Raw genomic sequence first — 21,377 nt, forward strand, 5'->3', positions numbered from 1 at the left:
TCTGTCATCCTTCTTGGATCTGTATTTTCCCCAGCCACCCACCCACCCGATTACTTTGGTGCAGTATGCCAATTCCAGTTCAGGTTCTACTTGTGTTTTCTTTTCTGATCTTGTGTTTCAACTTCTTGACTGACCAGCTCAAAATAATATTTCTGGGAGGATTCAGGCTGTAGTTAAGTCTTAGCTTATGTATGTGGAGCTAGCAGAAGTGGCTCCATTTGGGGCCACTGTTATATCTAACAGCATTGAGCTGATTGACTGTCAACAAGCAGATATTAAAAAGTGCCTGTAGTTCAACCAGCATGAGTTGAACAGTTATCTGTACAGGTGGTTATTACAAGTGTGGTCCTGCAGCTTCATTAAGAAGCAATGCATCATTTAATAAATATCAGAACATGTCAGGAACACTATTCAAATGTGAGGAAGAAATCAATTTCCTTAGTAATTGGGCACACCCCTATAAATACTCTCTTTGGAACTCTAACTCTGTGTCAGAGTTTAAAGCAGCTGTGATGGCTTCCATTTAGTAGTAAAGACAGGGAAGAAGACGGGGAAGAGTAGATGGCAACTGATTCGGTAAAACAGGAAGAAACTGCCCCTGAAGGATATTGTTAGAGGCATCCACAAGCTAGCAGGCATTGGTCCAGTGCTTCCTACTGCCTCCTTTTCATTTCCAGTGACCTGATTTTCCAATAGCTGCTATTCTCCTTTCTAGCCCTCTTCTTTGTGTTCCCACTTCTCCCTCTAGCTATTCTCTTTAACAAGAAGGAGAAGCGATTAGAGTCAGTGGGCAGCAGGACCTACCTTGCTTTGAGTCTCCTTACCTGGTGACAGTTTTGTCATCCAAGGAGAACCAAGTGAAGGTGCTCCCTGGAGGGACTGAGTCAAAGATGGAACTGGTATGGAAGAGAATCATCAAGCTCACTCCTCCCACTCCTATGTGGCTATTTGCCTCTATCATTCTGTGTGTCTGTCCCTTTCTGGGTTGTTCTTTTTTTTTTTTTTAATATCTTTTTAAACTTTATTTATTTACTTAATAGGACAGAGAAATTTAGAGTGAAAGGGATAGAGAGGGAGACAAAGAGACCTGCAACCCTGCTTCACCACTCCTGAAGCTTTCCCCCTGCATCAGGAAGGAAGTGGGGGATTGAACACAGGTCCTGGTGCACTCTAATGTGTGTACCCAACCTAGTGTCCCACCTTCAAGTGGCCCACTCTGCATTATTGATTTTTCCCCCCTCCTCCCCCTTTGTTTTCTTTCTCATTCTCTCTCTCTCTCTCTCTCTCTGTCTCTCTCTCCGCGTTTGTAGATTTCCATTTCATTAAGTTCCCTCTCTTGGGAATAGCTGGTGCTACTGATTTAGTTAGGCTGTTTGGTACAAGGGAGGTGACCCATTTAACTTACCTTTAAAAAAAAAAAGGAGGGGGAGCTTATTTCTTCCACAATACATGGTAGGAAACTCAAGTAAAATGGAATAAACACTTCTCAAAAGGGATAGGAAACCCAGTAAGGCTAGAGCAATGGGAGAAAGGCTCCGAGTTTGTGTCAGACTCTAGAAGCGTTACTCTACCACTTGTCTGTTTGACTCCACTACTCTCTGTATATGTCTCTAGACTTGCACTGCCTTTCTCTTGCCTGCATGGTGATAGCTGGTTGGGTCTTAATGACCATTGTCTATATTATACCTCAGAGCTGGTAAGATCAGTGTCTGGGAATAGTCAGGGTTGGAGAACACCATGGGTCCCTCCTAGAGCAGAGGACATTAGGTATGGTACAGTGGCCAGGGAAGGAAGGTTAGAAAGAGAAATGCCCTACTTCCACCTGGTGCTTACTTTTAAATAGTAAATAGCATCGTTGAGGTTCAAATGATCTCAAACATGGAAAGTGCATCAAATTTTAAATGTCAAATTGGAGTCACCAGAAAGTCAAAATAGTCCAGAAAAAGCAAAAGATTTTGAGACTGATTCATGCCAGTAACTAAGTCTCAGTCAGTGCTCTTGGCAAAAGAGACAGGAGAGATGAATTATGATCACCTGACTCACAGGGTCATTGTGAGGGTCAGTAAAATAATGTGGGAGGACTCTGTAAGCCACAGAAGCATTGCTATTTTCTTGTATCCTTATCAGCATTGTTATGTAGTCATACATTTACAAATTCACCAGGAGCCAACCAGGGCTTAGGGTGAATGTTTTAGGTGTTAGTTTCAGAAACCATTTACACCAGTGAGATGTTGAATATTTCATTTCACTACTATGCTATCTAGACTTGGTCTTTGACTTATTTATACCTCAGTTCTCTTGTTTTTACAAGGGAAATAATAACAGTATTTACCTCAGGCTTGCTACTGAGGAGCCACTAAGGTAGTAGGAGGCCAGAACAATATGTGATACTACTACATGTTTCTGCTTCTGTCATTATAACTCCTACTGATGCTGAAAATTCCTAGTCAACCAGTTATACCAAAAGCTTGACAGGTATTAGTAAGATCTGTACCCCTAATAGGCAGCCTCACAGTGAGAGAAAAAAAAAAACTAGAGTCAGAAGATGCGGAATATTCAGGCAGATGGGTCTGCCTCTTGGAGTGATGCATGAGACACTGTTGAGGCTGGAGGACATTCAGAAGACAAAAGGGAAGTGGATAAAGAGCCTTTGGATTAACTCAGACTTTTCGCCTGGCAGATTGAAGGACAGTTGTGGAGAGAATTCTAGTCCATGTCCCCAGTGAAGGAGATAAAAATTTACACATTTAGTATTCATTCACCTTTTGGTCCAAAGATTGATTCACTTGTGCATCAGAAGGGGCTCTTGTTTTATACCGTGCCATTACTTCATAAAAGCCCTGCAGGCCTGCAGATTAATGTCTGAATTTCTTCAGCCTGAGATCTAACACCTGCCACAGCCTAAACCTCTGTCCTACTTTTTACCTTTTGCAACCTTGGCTGAACCTTTTTAACCAAATGAACCAAATGCACACAGAGGTTGTATTAATGAAATAATGAGTCTTTCCATTTATATTAAGTGCCCGTGTATAGTAATTGCTCTGAAAGTTAGCACTTCAGCACAGGGATCCTTGGTTATCTTAGTTTCTGTGCTGGGGAATTCAGTTTATCTAAATTGTGTCCTCCAGTTTGCATCTGGCTCACAATAGTCAGTTCTTTGGCTGTTGGATGTGAAACGAGGTTGCCTGATTCCCATGGCCCCTAGGCTACTCCCTAGGACAGTTCACAGAGCACAGCTTATTTTCACCCACCAGAGAAAGCAAGACAGAAGTCATACCCATAAGTTATTCTTAGAAACAATTGACATTCTTTCACTTTTGCTGTGTTTTTTAAAATATTTATTTATTCCCTTTTGTTGCCCTTACTTTTTATTGTTGTTGTTATTGATGTCGTCATTGTTGGATAGAACAGAGAGAAATGGAGCGAGATGGGGAAGACAGAGAGGGGGAGATAAAGACACCTGCAGACCTGCTTCACTGCCTGTGAAGTGACTCCCCTGCAGGTGGGGAGCCAGGGGCTAGAACCGGGATCCTTAAGCGTGTCCTTGCGCTTAACCTGCTGCAATATCACCCAACTCCCTACTTTTGCTGTTTTATTTTTTTCTTTAAAGTTTTTTTAATATTTATTTATTTTCCCTTTTGTTGCCCTTGTTGCTTTATTTTTGTCATTATTGTTGTTGTCATTGTTAGATAGGACAGAGAGAAATGGAGAGAGGAAGGGGAAGACAGAGACGGGGAGAGAAAGATAGACACCTGCAGATCTGCTTCACCACCTGTGAAGTGACTTCCCTGCAGGTGGGGAGCCGGGGGCTAGAACTGGGATCCTGACACCAGTCCTTGCACTTTGCGCCACCTGTGCTTAACCTGCTGCAATACCGCCCGACTCCTTACTTTTTCTGTTTTCTTACTGACCAGAGAATTTTACTACATTCAAGGGGTGATAGTAGCAAATAGCATGAAGTAGAATAGTAGAATTTGAGAATTTTTAAAAGTTTTTATCACTATGCTTCACTGCTCCAGGTTGACTCTTTCAGGTAGAAAAATAGACAAGGGGGTGGGCGATGACACACTTGGTAGAGCACACAAGTTGCCATGCACGGGAACCTTTTGGCCCCCACCAGGAAGGGGGAAGTTTCATGAGTGGTGGAGTAGTGCTGCTGCAGGAATCTCTCTTTCTCTTCTCCTTCTTCCATTTTTTTTTTTTAACTTATGCCTCTTTAATAAAAAGAGAGAGACACACTACAATCACTAAATCTTCCCCCAGTGCAGTGGGGATCTGGACTCAAACCCAGGTCATATGCAAGAGAAAGCAGACACACTACTCACTTGATCTATCTTGCCACTATTTAAGGAACATTTTAAAAGTTGCTTATCTCATTTGCAAAGTGATATGTAAAAGTAATATTAGCTCCTCCAATGCTGAAATACTGGAAGGGGTGTGTGTGTGTGTGTGTGTGTGTGTGTGTGTGTGTGTGTGTGTGTGTGTGTCAATGAATCCACTGCTCCTAGCAGCCATTCCCGCCCCCCCTTCATTATTTGATAAGACAGTGAATTTTGAGGTAGAAGGGGGGTTAATGAGGGAGAGACACCTGCAGTACTTGCTTCACCACTTGTGAAGTTTCTCCCCTGCAGATGGGGCATGAGGGTCCAAACCCTAGCCTTTGCATGTGGTAATGTGTATGCTTAAGCAGGTGTGCCACTGTCCAGGCGCTGGTTCTTTTCTATTCATATAAAACCTAAGTGAGTAAATGAGTATGCTCTTCCTTTCTAAGTTATACCTACACCTATTACTACTTCAGAATGCCCTTTCTTTTTTCCTCTTTTCTCTCAGGGTCCTGGTGGGTTTGGGTGGAGTTCAGAGCTCTATATTCATCTTCTGCTAACATTTCTCTCTCTGGGAGTATGGATCAAAATTATTTTTGTAGTGCAGAAAGTGGGAGTTCTGGCTTCTCTAATTGCTTCAGTGTGGGCATTGGCAGGTTGATCCATACCTCTAGCCTGTTTCTGTTTTTCCCTAGTGGGGTAGGACTCTGCAGTGGTGAGCTCTGGGCACACTGATGAGATGGTCTGCCCAGGGAAATCAGGATGGGAATTCCATTTTTTATTTTTATTATTATTTTTTTCCTCCAGGGTTATTGCTGGGCTTGGTGCCAGCACCATGCGCTCCTGGAGGCCATTTTTCCCCCTTTTTGTTGCCCTTGTTGTTGTAGCCTCATGGTTATTATTATTGCTATTGTTGATGTTGTTTGTTGTTGGATAGGACAGAGAGAAATGGAGAGGAGGGGAAGACAGAGAGGGGGAGAAAGATAGACACCTGCAAACCTGCTTCACCACCTGTGAAGTGACTCCCCTGCAGATGGGGAGCCAGGGGCTCGAACCGGGATCCTTACACCAGTCCCTGCGCTTTGCGCCACATGCACTTAACCCACTACACCACCGCCCGACCCCCTATTTTTAATTTTTTATATTATGCCTAATAATGAACTCCGAACCTCATGAATGTGTGATGCCCTTGAGTGGCCTACTGGGCCCAATTTCTTATTTTTTCTACTTAGAGGAAGAGAGAGAGTCAGAGACACATCAGCTCCATTCCACCATTCATGGAGTTGCCCATGATGCCAGGGCTTGAACCCAGGGCCTCACACATGGTAAGGTGTTATCTATAGGTTGAGCTGGCTCCTGACCCCTGATTCCATTTATTAAATGCCATTGATAATATAGTTACCATATAATGCCAGGAATTTCAGGTGAGAAACGAAAGAAAATTGTCATTGGGCTATTTTTAGATAGCCAGATCTGGATCACAAAAAAACGCTGAAACTGTTGTAATTAAACTGTGCAAAACCCACCATCTCATCATTTCAGATTGTTCAAAACTGGTAACCTAGTTTTATTTCAATGACTGTCATATTCCCCTTCCAGGAACCAATGTCCATGAAGCACAGAATATTCTCAACAACAGCGGACTTCCTATTACTTCAGCCATTGATCTAGAAGATGCAGCCAAGAAGGTTGTGGCCAGTGTAACTAAGAAGTGATGTCATTGTCCTGATCTTTTAGAGGAAGAAGTCCATTTCTCTATATATTAAAAAAAAAAATGTGGGGAGAGGTGCTGATTCTTACATCACTGTGAAGTAGAAATGGCTGCCACCTGTCTACTGGGAGAAAGTTAGGGAGGGGAAGAATCACTACATGAAAAACATCTTAAATCAGTATGTTCTTCAGTAAGATTTCTGACAGTCTAAATAATCTGATTTCACCTATGTTCTTTGCTGTTGCTGTCTTATAGGCGTTATTGCCAACTTTGAGGAACAGTCTACATGCTCAGATAATGTGCCTATTTAGAGAATTTGAGATCAAGCCCTCATGTACTTATAATGCTTTTTAGTGGACACTCAGACCTATATAACAAAATAAAAGCCACAGGATAAAGAAAATAAATAAACAAAAATAACCAACTCAGACTAGATTACATTCAACAGACCAACTATCAAAATAGTACAGCTAAGACATTCAAATGTATATTACAAATGTAGCAGTTGTTATAATTTTCTGATTCTAGAACATTTGGAAAACCCATGAACATTCCAAATGTATTTTTACAAAGGAGGATATATATTAATATCTCATATATGTATTCTACCATTTGCCTTACTATATACCATCCTGCTTACCTCATCATAAAACGGAAGTCTTATTTGTCATTTTGAAATACAAATCTTTCTCAGTTTTTGATGGGGTTATGTCTCACAAACCCATTTAGGTTGAAAATATACTTTCTGGATACTACATGTACACCATACATATTGGCTACTCCTTTTAATGTATTATTAAGAAATGATAATGTCCCAGTGCATTGTAGACTGTCGTCTATTGTTGGCCCTTGTGACCCTGTGGTTGACTGGGTACTTTTGTTCATTGCCACTGACCAACACAGAGAATCTTACCATCCAGAAAAAGATGAAGATTCATATTTTGAAGTGTATTGCTTTCACAGCATCATAAAGTAAAAGAAAAAAAAAAACAATCAAACTTTGATCAGTCAGGAAAAACAATAGAAGACTGTTTTTATGTCAAGATGAAGAATAATAATACTTATATGCATCCCTACGACTAAGTAATTTTAAGATGAGACAACACTGAAGATCAAATTATGCCGTGAATTGTTATTTCTTCTGTCCCTTCTCTTTTCTGCTCAAAAATCTACCAGCTGGGAAAATGCAATTGAAAAAGATTTACCTTTTTTCATGAGTTTAATTTTTGTAATGGGGAAAATTTTGAATTAGTTTTTTTAAATCAAATTTTTATTTGTATATGAATTTAAATAAAAATTGTTTTTATAAACTTTAAGATCTGTGCTTTTTTTTTTCATTTTAGTCAATTTCATTACTCAAATAATCATCTAGAAAGCCAGGTAAGTGTCTCACTCATCTCAAAAACTAAAATGTGACTTAAGCACTAATTACCAGAGAAATGCAAGTCAAGACCACAATGGATACCACCTCCTCTGTGATAGTGCCGTACATCAAAAAGGAAAGGGACAAGTTGTGACAAAAATGTGTTGAAAATGAACTCTTTTACACTGTTGATGGGAATATAAATTGGTCCAGCCTCTATGTGAAACAATCTGGAGATTCCTCATAATATGACAAATGGATCTACTATATGACATGACAGTTCCTCTCCTAGCTCTCTATCCAAAGAACCTATCTATCCAAAACACCTATCCAAAGAGATGTATGTCTATGCTCATTTGCAGCATGTTTTATAGTATCTAAGATTTAAAAGCAACCCAGATGTTTCCAGACACAAGAGTGGTTTAGGAAGGTGTGGCATAAATACGCAATGGAATAGCGCCCAACTGTAATATTTTAACTAAATGGAAGCAGAGGGCATCATGTTAAGTGAAATAAACCAGAAGGCCAAATACTGGATGATCTCACTGATAGGTGAGATTTGTGAAACATGGTGAGAGAAAATACAGAATGAATTATTAATAAACTGTGGTCTCTTGCAGCAGATTAAAAAACTCAAAGGGATGGAAACTAGAACATGATTGGAGACCAAGTACCCTATGTTGGAGGAACATGACTACTTGGTTGTGGATTGGGTGTGCTAACATCTCTTCTGTTAAAATGTGACAGAACAGACTTGTGAATCAAAATTTTCTCAATAAAGTGATTTAAAAATTAATTTGAGCTAAATTGCACCATTGCTACATTTTAAATATATATCATCTTGGACCATCACAGAAATTGGTTTTTGTATGCTTTAGGTTTTGCAATTTAAAATATTACATTTAAGGTATTTGCTCCACTGACTTAATCCATCACTTGGAAGAAGACTATGTACTTAAGTCTACATAGAACACCAAAGAAAACACACAGACACAAATTCCTCCCACGTGTTGAGGTTCCATTAATAGTGTCAGCAGTTTTTCTCAAAGTGCACGTGTGCAGCAGATCACAGGGGTGTTTCTTTGTTTTGTTTTTTGGTTTTGTCTAGAAGGTTATTGCTGGGGCTCGGTGCCTGCACTATGAATCCACTGCTCCTGGAGGCTGTTTTTTCCTTTTTGTTGTCTATTGTTGTTATTACTGTCGTCGTCATTGGATAGGACAGAGAAAAATTGAGAGAGATGGGGATGATGGGGAGAGAAAGATAGTCACCTGCATTCCACCAGGTTCCAGATGCTAGCATGATGCAAACCAAACATCCCTGAACAGACAACCCCACCAATGTGTCCTGGAACTCCCAATTCCCCAGAACCCCACCCCACTAGGGAAAGAGAGAGGCAGGCTGGGAGTATGGATCAACCTGTGAACACCCATGTTCAGCAGGGAAGCAATTACAGAAGCCAGACCTTCCACCTTCTGCATCCCACAATGACTTGGGGTCCACACTCCCACAGGGATAAAGAATAGGAAAGCTATCAGGGGAGGGGATGGGATACGGAGTTCTGGTGGTGGGAATTGTGTGGAGTTGTACCCCTCTTCATCCTATGATTTTGTCAGTGTTTCCTTTTTATAAATAAAATTAAAAATAAAAAAAAAAAGACACCTGGAGATCTGCTTCACCGTTTGTGAAGAGACCCCCTTGCAGATGTGGAGCCAGGGCTCAAACCGGGTTCCTTATGTGGTCCTTGGGCTTTGTGCCATGTGTGCTTAACCCGCTACACTACTGCCAGTACTCCACAGGGGTGGTTTTTTGTTTTTTGGGGTTTTTTTTTGGTATTTATTTATTTTTTTAGTTTTATGTTTTACAATTTTACACTGTTCTCATAAATTTCTCATTTGGTCAAAGATTAAAAGCTCATTACTTTATAGATCTTTATCATTGTGTTATTGTATTAGAGGTCTTAATTTGTCATGGAGAATTAAACCACTGATAAATCAGTGTTATCTCCTATAATTGTTATGTAATGAATGAAAAATATTCATATCTATTTGGGCTGTGCTTTGTTTTTTTAATAGACTATTTTGGCCAAAGAAATAATTCATATCTTAGACAAGTCTCAGTCATCACGTGGGCTTTTTTTTTTTTTTTTTTTTTGCTGTTTTGGAATTGCTGTTGTTCACATTTCTGTACTCATTGATGATTCTATATCAATTTGGATATTGATTCTAGCTTGAAAGAGGTGTTAAGGAAATTTAATCATTCATGTGATTATTTTACAAGAGGGCTATTAATGAGAAAATATCCCTTTATTTTCAATTAAGTAGTTAGTTTACCACTTGTGTTAGCAAGCATTTACATTTATGATGCTCATGTCATATCTGGTGCTAAGTGTAGTATAGTTTCCATAAATATTTATGGAATGACTCATTGATACATGTGTAGACCCAGCTATTTATACTGATGGCACAGATTAGAATAGAGAACAGCTTGTGTTAGTGGTAGATACGAAGTCATCTTTGTATTACTTAGTCTAATGCAGCCTATAATGCAGATGAATACCATCTCCTTTAAATCTTTTATTTTATTTTATTTTATTTTATTTATTTTTTACCAGAGCACCAATCAGCTCTGGCTTATGGTGGTGTGGGGGATTGAAACTGGGACTTTGGAGCCTCAGGCATGAGTCTCTGCATAACCATTATGCTATCTACCCCCCCCCCTTAAGTCTTTATGTTATCTGTACTACAGTTATATGTCTCTTGGAGATATTTCTGCTAATAATAACATGGTTATAGGATGGCCTTTCCATATAACCTAGGCACACAGTAGGCATACAGTACTAGCTAGATTTGCATATTTATATGCAGATATTCATACTTCAGTGTAATGAAGCTTCCCTCCTGTAGGACTGGGGTCTCGAACCCATGTCTTTACACATTGTAACATGTCCACTTAGGTGTGCCACAACCTCGCTAGAATTTTTAAACTTGTCTCTGTACTAAGAAAGAATATTCGTAAAAGGAGGTGACTCTCTGCACATGATATTTAGTATCTAGTTACTTGCACAGTAATATAGTTGTCCCTCCATATCTGCATGTTCCTTATCTGGGGATTCAGCCAACAGGATAAAAATTATGTACTACTAAGCTAATCATGATTGCATCTTTATTGAACTTGTAAAGGCTTTTTTTAATATCTTATTATTATACCCCAAACAATAATGTACAGTAAGTTCACATAGATGTTACGTTACACTAAGTATAAGAAGTAATCTAAAAATGGCTTAAGTATATGGAAGGATGTACCTATTTCTATATGATATCTCCACAACACAGGAATTTGATTACCCCTGGATTTTGCTCTCCCCAGGAATACTGGAATGTATCAATACCCAGGGACAGCTGTACATACTTTTTTCTGAAACTGCTTTGCATTTAGTATTTTTATTAGCTTTCTAATCTTGCCATGTCAGTATCCTAAAATTAATGTAAAAAAAATTAAAGATGGCTGTTCCACTTATCAACATACCCTTCTTTGAGTTGATTAACCTCTTTGTCCATATTCTTTTGTTGTGACAAAGATCCAACTCAGTCTTAAGTAAAAAATAAATAAGTAAATAGAGAAAAGCTTTGCTCTACTAAATATAAAAGAAATATCTGGTTACATGTAAGGCTTCATCCAAAGCCTCAACGCTTGAACTCCACATACTGGAGCAGCTTGATACAGTGTTCGTTTAAATTTTTCAGACAGTTCATCTTTCTGTGGTGACACAATACTGACCACCCCAGGAACATATGTTTTAGGTTAGCATCTCTCAGGGAAAGGGAGGGTAAGAAAGCGAGAGAGTAGGATAAAAGAAATTTCCTGGTAATCCCAAGAAACAACTCCAAATTGAAAGGATTAAAATTTTTGTCAATAATCTACCTTCCAACTAGTACTTTGGCCTGGAGTTTACACAGCTCTGTGTGTACCATGCAAGTTAAATACCTACTTGTTGGCTTGAAGAGAAGACAGTCACTAACTAAAGTAGTAGGGGTAAAAGTAAGCAAGAGAAAGAGTAATCCTGTAAGAAATGTTGGTGCTCTAATAAGCTATGTTTTGCTAGTTCATTTGCTTTGGTTAATTATATTCCACATATGAGTGAAACCATCAGGTAATTTTATTTCCTTTCTTGACTTATTACACTTATCTTAATCACCTGAAGCTCCATCCACCAAAAAGATATACAGTTTTATTTTTGTTAATACCTAAGTAGAATCTCACAACTTTACCCAATCACCTAGTGATTTAATGATTCATTTATTATAAATTTCATGATTTGGTAATTATAAATCACTCCTATGGAAACAAAGGTTTTAAAAGAACCTTTCTAATTAGTGTTTAATATCTTTCAGATAAATCTCTAGTAAATATTCACGTTCAGACTTTAAAAGAATTTCTGTACAATTCTCCGTAGAAGCTACCAATTTACATTCCCACCAGCAGTATAAAAGAGTTCCTTTTTCCTTACAACCTCATTAACATTTGTTGTTTCCAGTCATTTCAATGCAGGGTATTCTCACTGGCAAGAAGTGGTAGATACTTCATAGTGGTCTTCATTTCCATTTCTCAAATAATCAATGAAATTGAGCCCTTTTTATGTGCTCAGGATCAACTATATATCTTCTTGGAAGAAGTAATTTATTCAGATTTTCTATCCATTTTTGGTTGGATTATTTGGGTTAGTTGTATATATATATCCTTGGATATTAGCTCTCTGTTACATAGCTGATGTGCAAGTATCTTCTTCTGATTCCTATCTTGTATTACTGGTTTTTGTGCTACTTTGTTTAGTTGTATAAAGAAGTTTTAATTGGGGGCTGGGCGGTAGTGTAGTGGGTTAACTGCAGGTGGCACAAAGCGCAGTAAGGATCTTGGTTCAAGCCCTCTGCTCCCCACTTTCAGGGGCGTAGCTTCACAAGTGGTGAAGCAGGTCTGCAAGTGTCTATCTTTCTCTCCCCCTTTGTTTTTCTTCTGCTCTCTTGATTTCTGTCTGTCCTATCCAGCAACAGTGACACCAATAACAATAATAACAACAATAAACAACAAGGGCAACGAAAGGGGGAAAAAATAGCTTCCATTAGCAGTGGATTCGTAGTGCAGGCACCGAGCCCCAGTCATAATCCTGGAGAAAAAAAAAAGTTTTAATTTAGTCTAGTGCTGTTTCTTTTATTTTGTTTTTCTCCTTGCCCTTAAAGTGAGTTTCTGAGTTAGAGACCCAGGAGTGTATGGCAGTACAGTACATAGCGATCTAGTTTTACTTATCTGTTTATTTGTATCTGACTGTCTGGTTTCCCCAGACCATTTGTTGAAGAGATTTACTCCATTTATGATGGTGGCTTCTTTGTAGTAAATTAAATATCTTTATAAATAAGGGTTATTTCTGGACTCTATTCCACTAATCTATCAGAAGTGTGTTTGTTGTTGTTTAGTTTTCACATATTTGAGCTATTTCCCATTTTCTTTTGGTAATAGATTTCTAGCTTTATAACATATGGTCAGAAAAGTTGTTGAATGTGATTTTGATCTTCATGTATTGACTGAATTTTTTTTTTATTGCCACCAGACATTGCTGCACCTGCATGAAAAATTTTAGTGGCCATTTTTTTCCTTTTAACTTTTTGCTTTTTTATTACAAGACAGGGCAATTGAGAGGAGTGGTGAGATAGAGAGGGAGAAAGAAAGACAGCAACCTGCAAACCTGTTTCACGACTTGTAAAGCATCACCACTGCAGGTGGGGAACAGGGACTCAAACCCAGGTCTTTGCACTCAGTGTTATGTACACTTAACCAGGCACACCACCCAACAGGCCCTTGAAGCATGTTTTATATACCAGCATATCATATGCCCAAAATATTATCTCATGTACTTAAAAATAATGAATATTCATTTCTTTGGGGATGACGTGTCTGTGTACACAAAGTACATTTGATCAATTACTTCATTTAAAGCCATTATTTTCTTGTTAAGTATGTTTATGATCTGGCCATTTCTGTAAATGTTATATTGATAACACCACTCTTACTGTATTATTGTCTATGTCTTGCTTTCTCCCTGTAAATAAGATGTGTGTGTGTGGGTGGGTGTTTCTGTTTATTTGGGTTTACTCTTTCAGCACACTGATATTAATGACAGTTTCATCTGATGCTTAGATTATTCATTTGATCCGTGTGTAATATTCATCTTTGTCTCATCATTTTTAGTTGAAAGTTTAGTTTCTCTGGTATGAATATAGCATTTCCTGACTTTTTCTGTTATTTGTTCTCACTACCCTCTGTCTTTCAGTTTAAGTTTATGTGTAGATCTCATATGTCATTTTATGTCAGTTAAAATTGCTGGGTTTCAGAGTGTAATTATAGGGCCCAATTTCAGGCAGCTACATGGTATTTCCTTCCCTCCTTAATGAAGATATCCCATTGGAGTCCTGGAGATTTGTGTGCTCTCAAATTCCTGACCCTACCCGATGCTTGGTCATTCATGCTGTTCTGATTACATAGTTCTCTGCTTTACCAGGACAGTGGCTGTAGTTCTGACCTCCCTCAGTTATTCTGCCAGCACTGGGGGTTTTGACATCTGGTGATAGAACAGATTTCCTCCCATGATAAGATCATATGAATGATATGAAATATATAATTTTATGGAAATTTTAAATAACTAGTAAAAATTTCTAAAAATATAGATGGAAATATATATTTGGGATTGTATGTGAAGGGATTCTTGCCTGTGGCTGTCTGTTCTGCCATGTTTTATGAGCATACCCTAGCAGGTATTTTTGTATAGATGTTATGTGAGTCATCTAAATGTTTGACCTTAGTATATCTTAAACAGTAATGTCCACATAAGAAATTATGACTTTGAGGCACTTAGCTCAATTTAGATTTTCTATTTAAACTGTACTTCAGTTCATGAATTAGTAAAATAGCCAGGAAACTTTAAATGACTTGACTACATCTGTGAATCATTTTTAATTAGTTCTTTTACAATTTATATGCTATGTCCATCCCTTTCAATTTGCTGTCTGAGGGGAAAATACTATCATCTTCAGGAATTATATTGCTTTTTATTCAAGACCTTAATAAAAATGAGATGAAAAAAATGTGTTGGCATCTCTAAATTAAACATTTAAAAGCCTGTGACTGTTTGCAGGATATGTACTCAAAAATTAAAATAATAAAATTAATAGTGGTTTTTTAAAAAGTAGGGATGGGCATGTTTTGACATATCCTTAAGATATGGAGTTAATAAACTAAGACCTGAAAAGCAATTTCAGTAAATTAAATTTTATTGGTACATAGCTATATTCATTAATTTACAACTTTTTCTGTGGTAACTTCATGATCGAGCAGTAGTGTTAAATACTTTGATAAAGACCTTGTGGCCCTTTATAGAAAAGGTGTATCAACCCCTTCTTTTGATAAGTAATAAGTACAACATTACCCAAAATGACAGCAAGAGATTTTTCTTTCCAAATCTGGAAAAGGCAGCTTTTAGAAATTAAAGTGAAACAAATGAAGAAGTGGGAAATATTGATCTTGATCTTTCCATTTTAAATCTTGTGAGAATTTACTGGTCTACAAAAGGCCATTTGCCAATGAAAATGTATTCCATTATGCTAATTTGTGTCTTCATCACTACAAGAAATGCCTGTGGATAACTTGGTACACTTTTGAACATACGCTCTTTTAACTACTTACAGGTGTGTTGGAATAATATCAAATCATGGCTATGAATATCAAAGTCCCAAAGAACTGTACTAATGAGTCGTCCTCAAAGTGGTCCCTCCTCATGGCTGTGTTGTGCCTTGTTTAATCTTGGGGTCCTGGGAAGAAGATGAGAAGGCAAGAATAACGTTATTCTAATGCATCTGAGCCTCGCAACATTTCTGTAAAGGCAGCTTTCCATATTACCTTCAAGTAAATTGTGACACACTGAGAGAAAATCCCTCCACTAAAGTTATATAGCCAGTGGTAAAATATAGGCTTCTGAATTTTTATTTCATATGTAAGTCTATCACTACTTTCATTGCATCACTGCCAAATTAAACTTCCTTTGATGATAGCCCTTATAAAATGTTTTTGCTGTTCAATAGATAGCTGCACATATAACTGTTGAAGTCTGAGCCTTGAACTTTTTTATTTTTATAAAGGCAGAGAGAAATGGAGCAGGAAGGGAGAGAGAGAGAGACACCTGCAGCATAGCTTCATTGCTCATAAAGCTTAACCGCATAGAGGTCAAGACTACTGGGTCGTTCTGCATGGTAATATCTGTTTTCAAGTGGATGCAGTCCCCGCCCCCAGTACCCACCCAGTCCCTGAGCCTTGAATTTTAAAGAGTATTTAATTTCATTTAATTTGTAAACACATTTTTTTGGTAGCTACCATGGTGTACAATGCAGATGTCTAAAGCTTTTAGGATGCATTATTTTCACATCAGAATTGCTGTTAATTAAATGCACAGTTTGCCAGGACCTTCCTTACCCTATGTTACTTTTACAAACCTTCTTAATAGATTGTGAGTCTATCATTTCTATATTGTAGGTGAGAACACTGTATCTCACAGTAAATAAGAAAATGACCAATAGCATATAATTAGCCTGTGACTGGTCTGAATAAGACTCTGTGACCAGTCATTGAACTTTTGTTTTACACATGTAGGAACCCAAATTCAGTATACTTTGCTGCTTAAATAATTCCACAGAATATTGGAGGCAAAGACATTTAACAGACTGAGTTCTTAAATGCATATTTTTAATCATACCACATACATTTGAAAGCAAATTTAAAAAAATTGAAAGTCTTTTATGCAATTGGGCAAGTTGTATGGAATACAGTGGGAATGGTACCTTCCTAAACTTGTACCGTCCATGGGGTAGATGACATTTCCTAGAATTCGATTCTGATACAGTCTCATTAATTGCATTTCTTCATCCATAAGACCATAACCATCAATAGGCAAAAGATAGAGTAGCAGGAGAAATGAATGGTAGAAATAGTATTGTAGTAGCAGTAGTCAAATTTTTAGTTTGCAACATTATCCTCCTATCTGAGAAGTTGAAATTCAGCAATTCTTATAATGACATTCAAAGTAGGCCAGTGCATTTCTTAAGTACTTAATGCCAAATTTCACAAATCCAGTATTAATTTTATGTGGCAACTATGAAAAATATTATTTTTTTCTTGGTCCTCATTTTTGCAGAAGCAGAACATTAAGGCATATATTTATTTGTTTTGACTGGGAGAACTTCTAAACCCTTTCTAGCTAGGCAAGAAAGAATTGGAGCTAAGTCGTTATGTAGAAAGCATTTGGATAACTATTTGGAGATCAGAGATGGAGATAAAGATTTGAAGGTTCTTATTTGGAATTTTCTTTCAATTATCTTTTGATGTTGAATATTAATATCTTGTAAATCCTTATAATTTCTTTGAGCACACCAAAAAAAATGCAGAAAAAGATAGTTTCAAGAGATCTTGATTTTGAGGGAGTTGGGCAGTAATGCAGCGGGTTAAGCACATGTGGCGCAAAGCTCAAGGACCGATGAGGATCCCAGTTTGAGCCCCCGCCTCCCCACCTGCAGGGCAGTCACTTCACAGGTGGTGAAGCAGGTTTGCAGGCGTCTCTCTGTCTCTCTTCCTCTCTATCTCTCCCTTCTCAATTTCTCTCTGTTTCTATCCAATAACAGATTTAAAAAAATAGAAAATAAAAAAAGAGATCTTGATTTTGAAAGCACAAGCAACAAAGCCTAGGTAAATTGGACTTCGTTAAAATAAAAGCATTTTTTTCCTTTTTTTTTTTATTTAAGAAAGGAGACATTAACAAAACCATAGACTAAGAGGGGTACAATTCTGCACAATTCCCATAACCCGATCTCCATATCCCATCCCCTCCCCTGATAGCCTTCCCATTCTCTATCTCTCTGGGAGTATGGATCCAGGGTCATTGTGGGTTGCAGAGGATGGAAGGTCTGGCTTCTGTTTTTTGAAGAAACATTTTCAAGAGTGGAAACAATACAACTGTTCATCCAATAATGAATAGAGAAACAAAAAGGGGTAGATCCACATAACAGAATATTATTCAGCACAAAGAAGAATGAAGCATGGGAATATCACAGTAAGATGAGCCTTGAAGACACTTGCTGGATGAAAAAATACAGACCACATATTGTATGAGTCCATTTCTAGAAAATGTCCAAAGTAAACAAATCTGTAGAGACAGACTGTATATTAGTGGTTGACAGGGACTGCAAGTTAGGAAAGATTGGCAGTGACCAACCAGTGGTTTTCTTTTAGAGTAAAGAAATTATCCTAGAGTGAGGTAGTAATGATTATACAACTTTCTGATTAAACTAAAAGTCACTGTACTGTACACTTTTAAAGTAAATTTTATAGCTTATGAATGTTTCAAAAGCTGTTTTAGATATATAGTCAGAAAGCCTAGCATTAGGAATTGTGTGTATTAATAAAAGCATGGGGTGGGTTTATTTCACTGTCTTCATTTATCTGACTTTAAGAATCTAATCAGTTGATCTCATAATCAGTGCTAATTTTTATTTGTATCATGAAAAAAATAGTAGTGACCTTGCACATGAAAAAAAATAGTAGTGACCTTGCACTGAAGTGTCCAATGAAAATTTTATTTTCTAAAAAATATCTGAGCCTCGGGAGAGAACATAATAGTTATGCAAAGAGACTGTCCTGCCTGAGGCTACAAGGTTCCAGCTTCAATCACCCACAGGACCATTAGCCAGAGCTGAGCAGTGTTCTGGAGAAAAAAATAAAAGAAAAAAAAATGTACTGCTTTCCACTTGCAGTCTTATCTTAAAACATTTAAGTTTATTTAATTAACTTTTACTTCCTAATGACTTTGATAGTCACTAGTTTCTTTAAAGATTACCTCTGAAAGATATTTTCCCTGGTACATTTCACACATTCAATTGAAAAAATAATGGAAAAAAAATAAAACACCTTGAAAATTCTGTTAATCTATAGTGTCACACAGATTGTGTGGACACATGGCCATTTGTAAACTTTTGGGGTAATAGATGTGAATTAAAAAAAATATTTGTGAAGTCTTAAAATGCATTGAAATGCAAAAAGCAGTACTTTTTTGATAGTTTCATTTTCAATTCTTTAAAAATATTTTTGCTGAGGATTTAATGGTTTACAGTGGACACAGTTGTTGGAACATGTATAAAATTTCTGTTTACTGCAAAATACTCTCATTTCCAGCCTAGGTCCTCCTCCACCATCATGCACCAGACCGGAAAGCCCCCCACACACCAATCCAGAGCCCTTTGCTTTCGTGCAATACACCAAACTCAGTCTTAACTACTTTGTGCTCCTCCTTTCTCTTATTTCTCAACTTTTGTCCACAAGTAAGATCATCTCACATTCATCCTTCTCTACCTGGTTTATTTTCTTTAACAAGATTCCTTCAAACTCCATCCAAACTGAGGTGCAGAAGGTAAATTCATCATTCTTAATAGCTGAGTAGTATTCCATTGTGTATATATACCACAACTTTCTCAATCACTCAGTTGTTGTTGGACACCTGAGTTGTTTCCAAGTTTTGGCTATTACAAATGGTGCTATTGTGAACATAGGTATACACAGATCTTTTTTGGATGGGTATCTTTGGTTCCTTAGGCTATATCCCCAGGAGAGGAATTCAATTGTACTTAACATTAGGATTAGTTGTGAGCAAGGTAGCAAGATATTAGAAGTTGCATGCTTCTCTTGGCAGCTATAATATACTTTGTGGATTCTTTCCAGAGGGTCACATTTAGCACATATTAACTTTAAAAAATCTAGAGATTAATCTCTTTGAGGTTGTAAAATGGCTAGCAAGTGGCAGTAGGTTAAAAGAAATAAGTAACACCTTGGCTTATCTGTGTGAAATAATGGATGGGAGATCTCAATGAAAACAAAATTATCTGAATCAGAGGACCCGTCACTTTTCCATCAAAGAAAATATAAAAAGTGATGCCATCATTCATTACCAGCTACCTTGAGGCAAAACATATATTCCCAATTCACCTAGAGCCTGTCCAGTGTTGTTTAGCAAAGTCACAGAGGTGAAAACATAACTTAATTCTTCTAGCCAAGACTGCAGACAGGTCCAGATGGAGAGTTTCCAGCTACCCCTCAGCATTCTTACTGCTGTCATGCAGACTCGGGGAAGGAGTGGGAATACCACGTTCCTGTTCCAGGGGAGATACACAACTGAGCTTAGCTAAAATGGGCAGGAGACCAATGAGAATTCACATATCTTATGTCAGAAGAAAGAGAAAGCATATTGAACAACCTGTGTTAATCATGAGCAAGTAAAGTAGAAAAGGCATGGTGTCTACACAATAGAGAGAAAGGGAGAGAGATGTGGAAGAACTAGAAGTACCATGGAAAGCAGATAAGTAATCCACTTGAATATATTTATATCAAGAAAAAAAAAACAGGAGAGTTTTGTAGTATAGAACTTAAAAAAATGCTTTACAAAGGAAAAGAGTGCTCAAAGACTAACTTTAGTAAAATCAAAGAAAGAGGATGAGATACAGGAGCTGGCCCCCCAAATAGACATACAATTTATCATGGACAAAGAGTTGGGTCTGAGCCCCTAGCACCTCATAGGAGTGAACAGCATACACATTAGTAAGGGGAAAAAATGTGAATCATGGAGCACACTATAGTTTGTTCCTCTTTCTGTCTGAGATTTAAAAGAAAAAAGGTGGGGGGGGGGTGGCGGGCAGTAGCACAGCAGATTAAATGCACATGGCGCCAAGCACAAGGACCGGCATAAGGATCCCGGCTCCCCACTTGCATGGGGGTTGCTTCACAAGTGGTGAAGCAGGTCTGCAGGTGTCTATCTTTCTCTCCCCTCTCTGTCTTCCCCTCCTTTCTCCATTTCTCTCTGTCCTATCCAACAACAATGACAACAGTAACAATAATAACAACAATGATAAACAAGGGCAACAAAAGGTGGGAAAAAAAATAGCCTCCAGGAACAGTGGATTCATAGTGCAGGCACCAAGCCCCAGCAATAACTCTGGAGGCAAAATAATAATAATAATAAATAAAAATGTCAGCCAAGGGCAGTGGAATTTCACAAACAGGTAAAGAAGGAGGGTAGGAGGGAGGGAGGGGAATAGAAAGAAAATCAGCCAATTGAAGACCAGGAAAGCAATATTAAATAATAAGCAAGTCACAAGACCCAGTGAGCCCTAAAAGTATTCAATGTATTGGAGAACTTCCCACTCCTCTGATGAGCTTTTTAGCCTAGATGTCACTAGTGTCTAGTTTTAGAAACTCTTTATTTAGGGGTGGGTGGTAGTACACCTGATTGAGTGCACATGTTACATCGTGCAAGGACCTGGGTTGTAGCTCCTGCTCCCCACCAGCACAGGGAAAGCTCTGTGAAAAAGCAATGCTGCAAGTGTCTCTCTTTATCTCTCCCTCGCTATCTCCCTCTGCCCTCTCGGTTTCTGTCTCTAGCTAATAAATAAAGATAATAAAAAATTAATGTTATTAGAAAAAAAAGAAACTTATTTAATGGCATTTTCTAATTTGCTATAGAAAATTTTGGTTATGGATTAAATTAAACTAATATGCCAAAATAAAATAAATGAAGTTATTAAATGAGGAAAAATCTGGAACACTGACATAAAATGAGAAAGTGCATGATTTATAATGTATACAGAGAAAGAAATTAAGAAGTTAAGGGGGACAAAAGAACTAGGAAGGAATAAGAAATATAAGTAAGCCAGTATCAGAATAATTGGTTTCCCTAAAGAGGAAAAATAACAAGTGAAAGTAGAAGTTACTTGGAAGACATTATAGAAGAAAATCTCATTAAAGAGAAAGTGGAATGTTAACTATTTTTTAAAAGCTTTATATCTCAATAAATACGAATAATAAAATGTATATTTTAAAAGAATTTTTCAAATGCAAAGATCA

General features: G+C 37.7%; 1 protein-coding gene across 3 annotated transcripts in view; it reads left to right on the forward strand.

Moving 5' to 3' along the window:
* SUCLG2 (succinate-CoA ligase GDP-forming subunit beta) overlaps positions 1-7,349 on the forward strand; it is a 329,175-nt gene extending 321,826 nt beyond the window's left edge. For all 3 annotated transcript variants that reach the window (XM_007535147.3, XM_060202910.1, XM_060202911.1), the window contains one exon: positions 5,922-7,349. In XM_007535147.3, the coding sequence (XP_007535209.2) occupies positions 5,922-6,037 (116 nt within the window). In that variant the 3' untranslated portion in view covers positions 6,038-7,349. The remainder of the gene's footprint in view (positions 1-5,921) is intronic.
* The last annotated feature ends 14,028 nt before the right edge of the window (positions 7,350-21,377 follow it).

The sequence above is a fragment of the Erinaceus europaeus genome, chromosome 12, assembly GCF_950295315.1.
Source record: "Erinaceus europaeus chromosome 12, mEriEur2.1, whole genome shotgun sequence".
NCBI lineage: Eukaryota > Metazoa > Chordata > Mammalia > Eulipotyphla > Erinaceidae > Erinaceus > Erinaceus europaeus.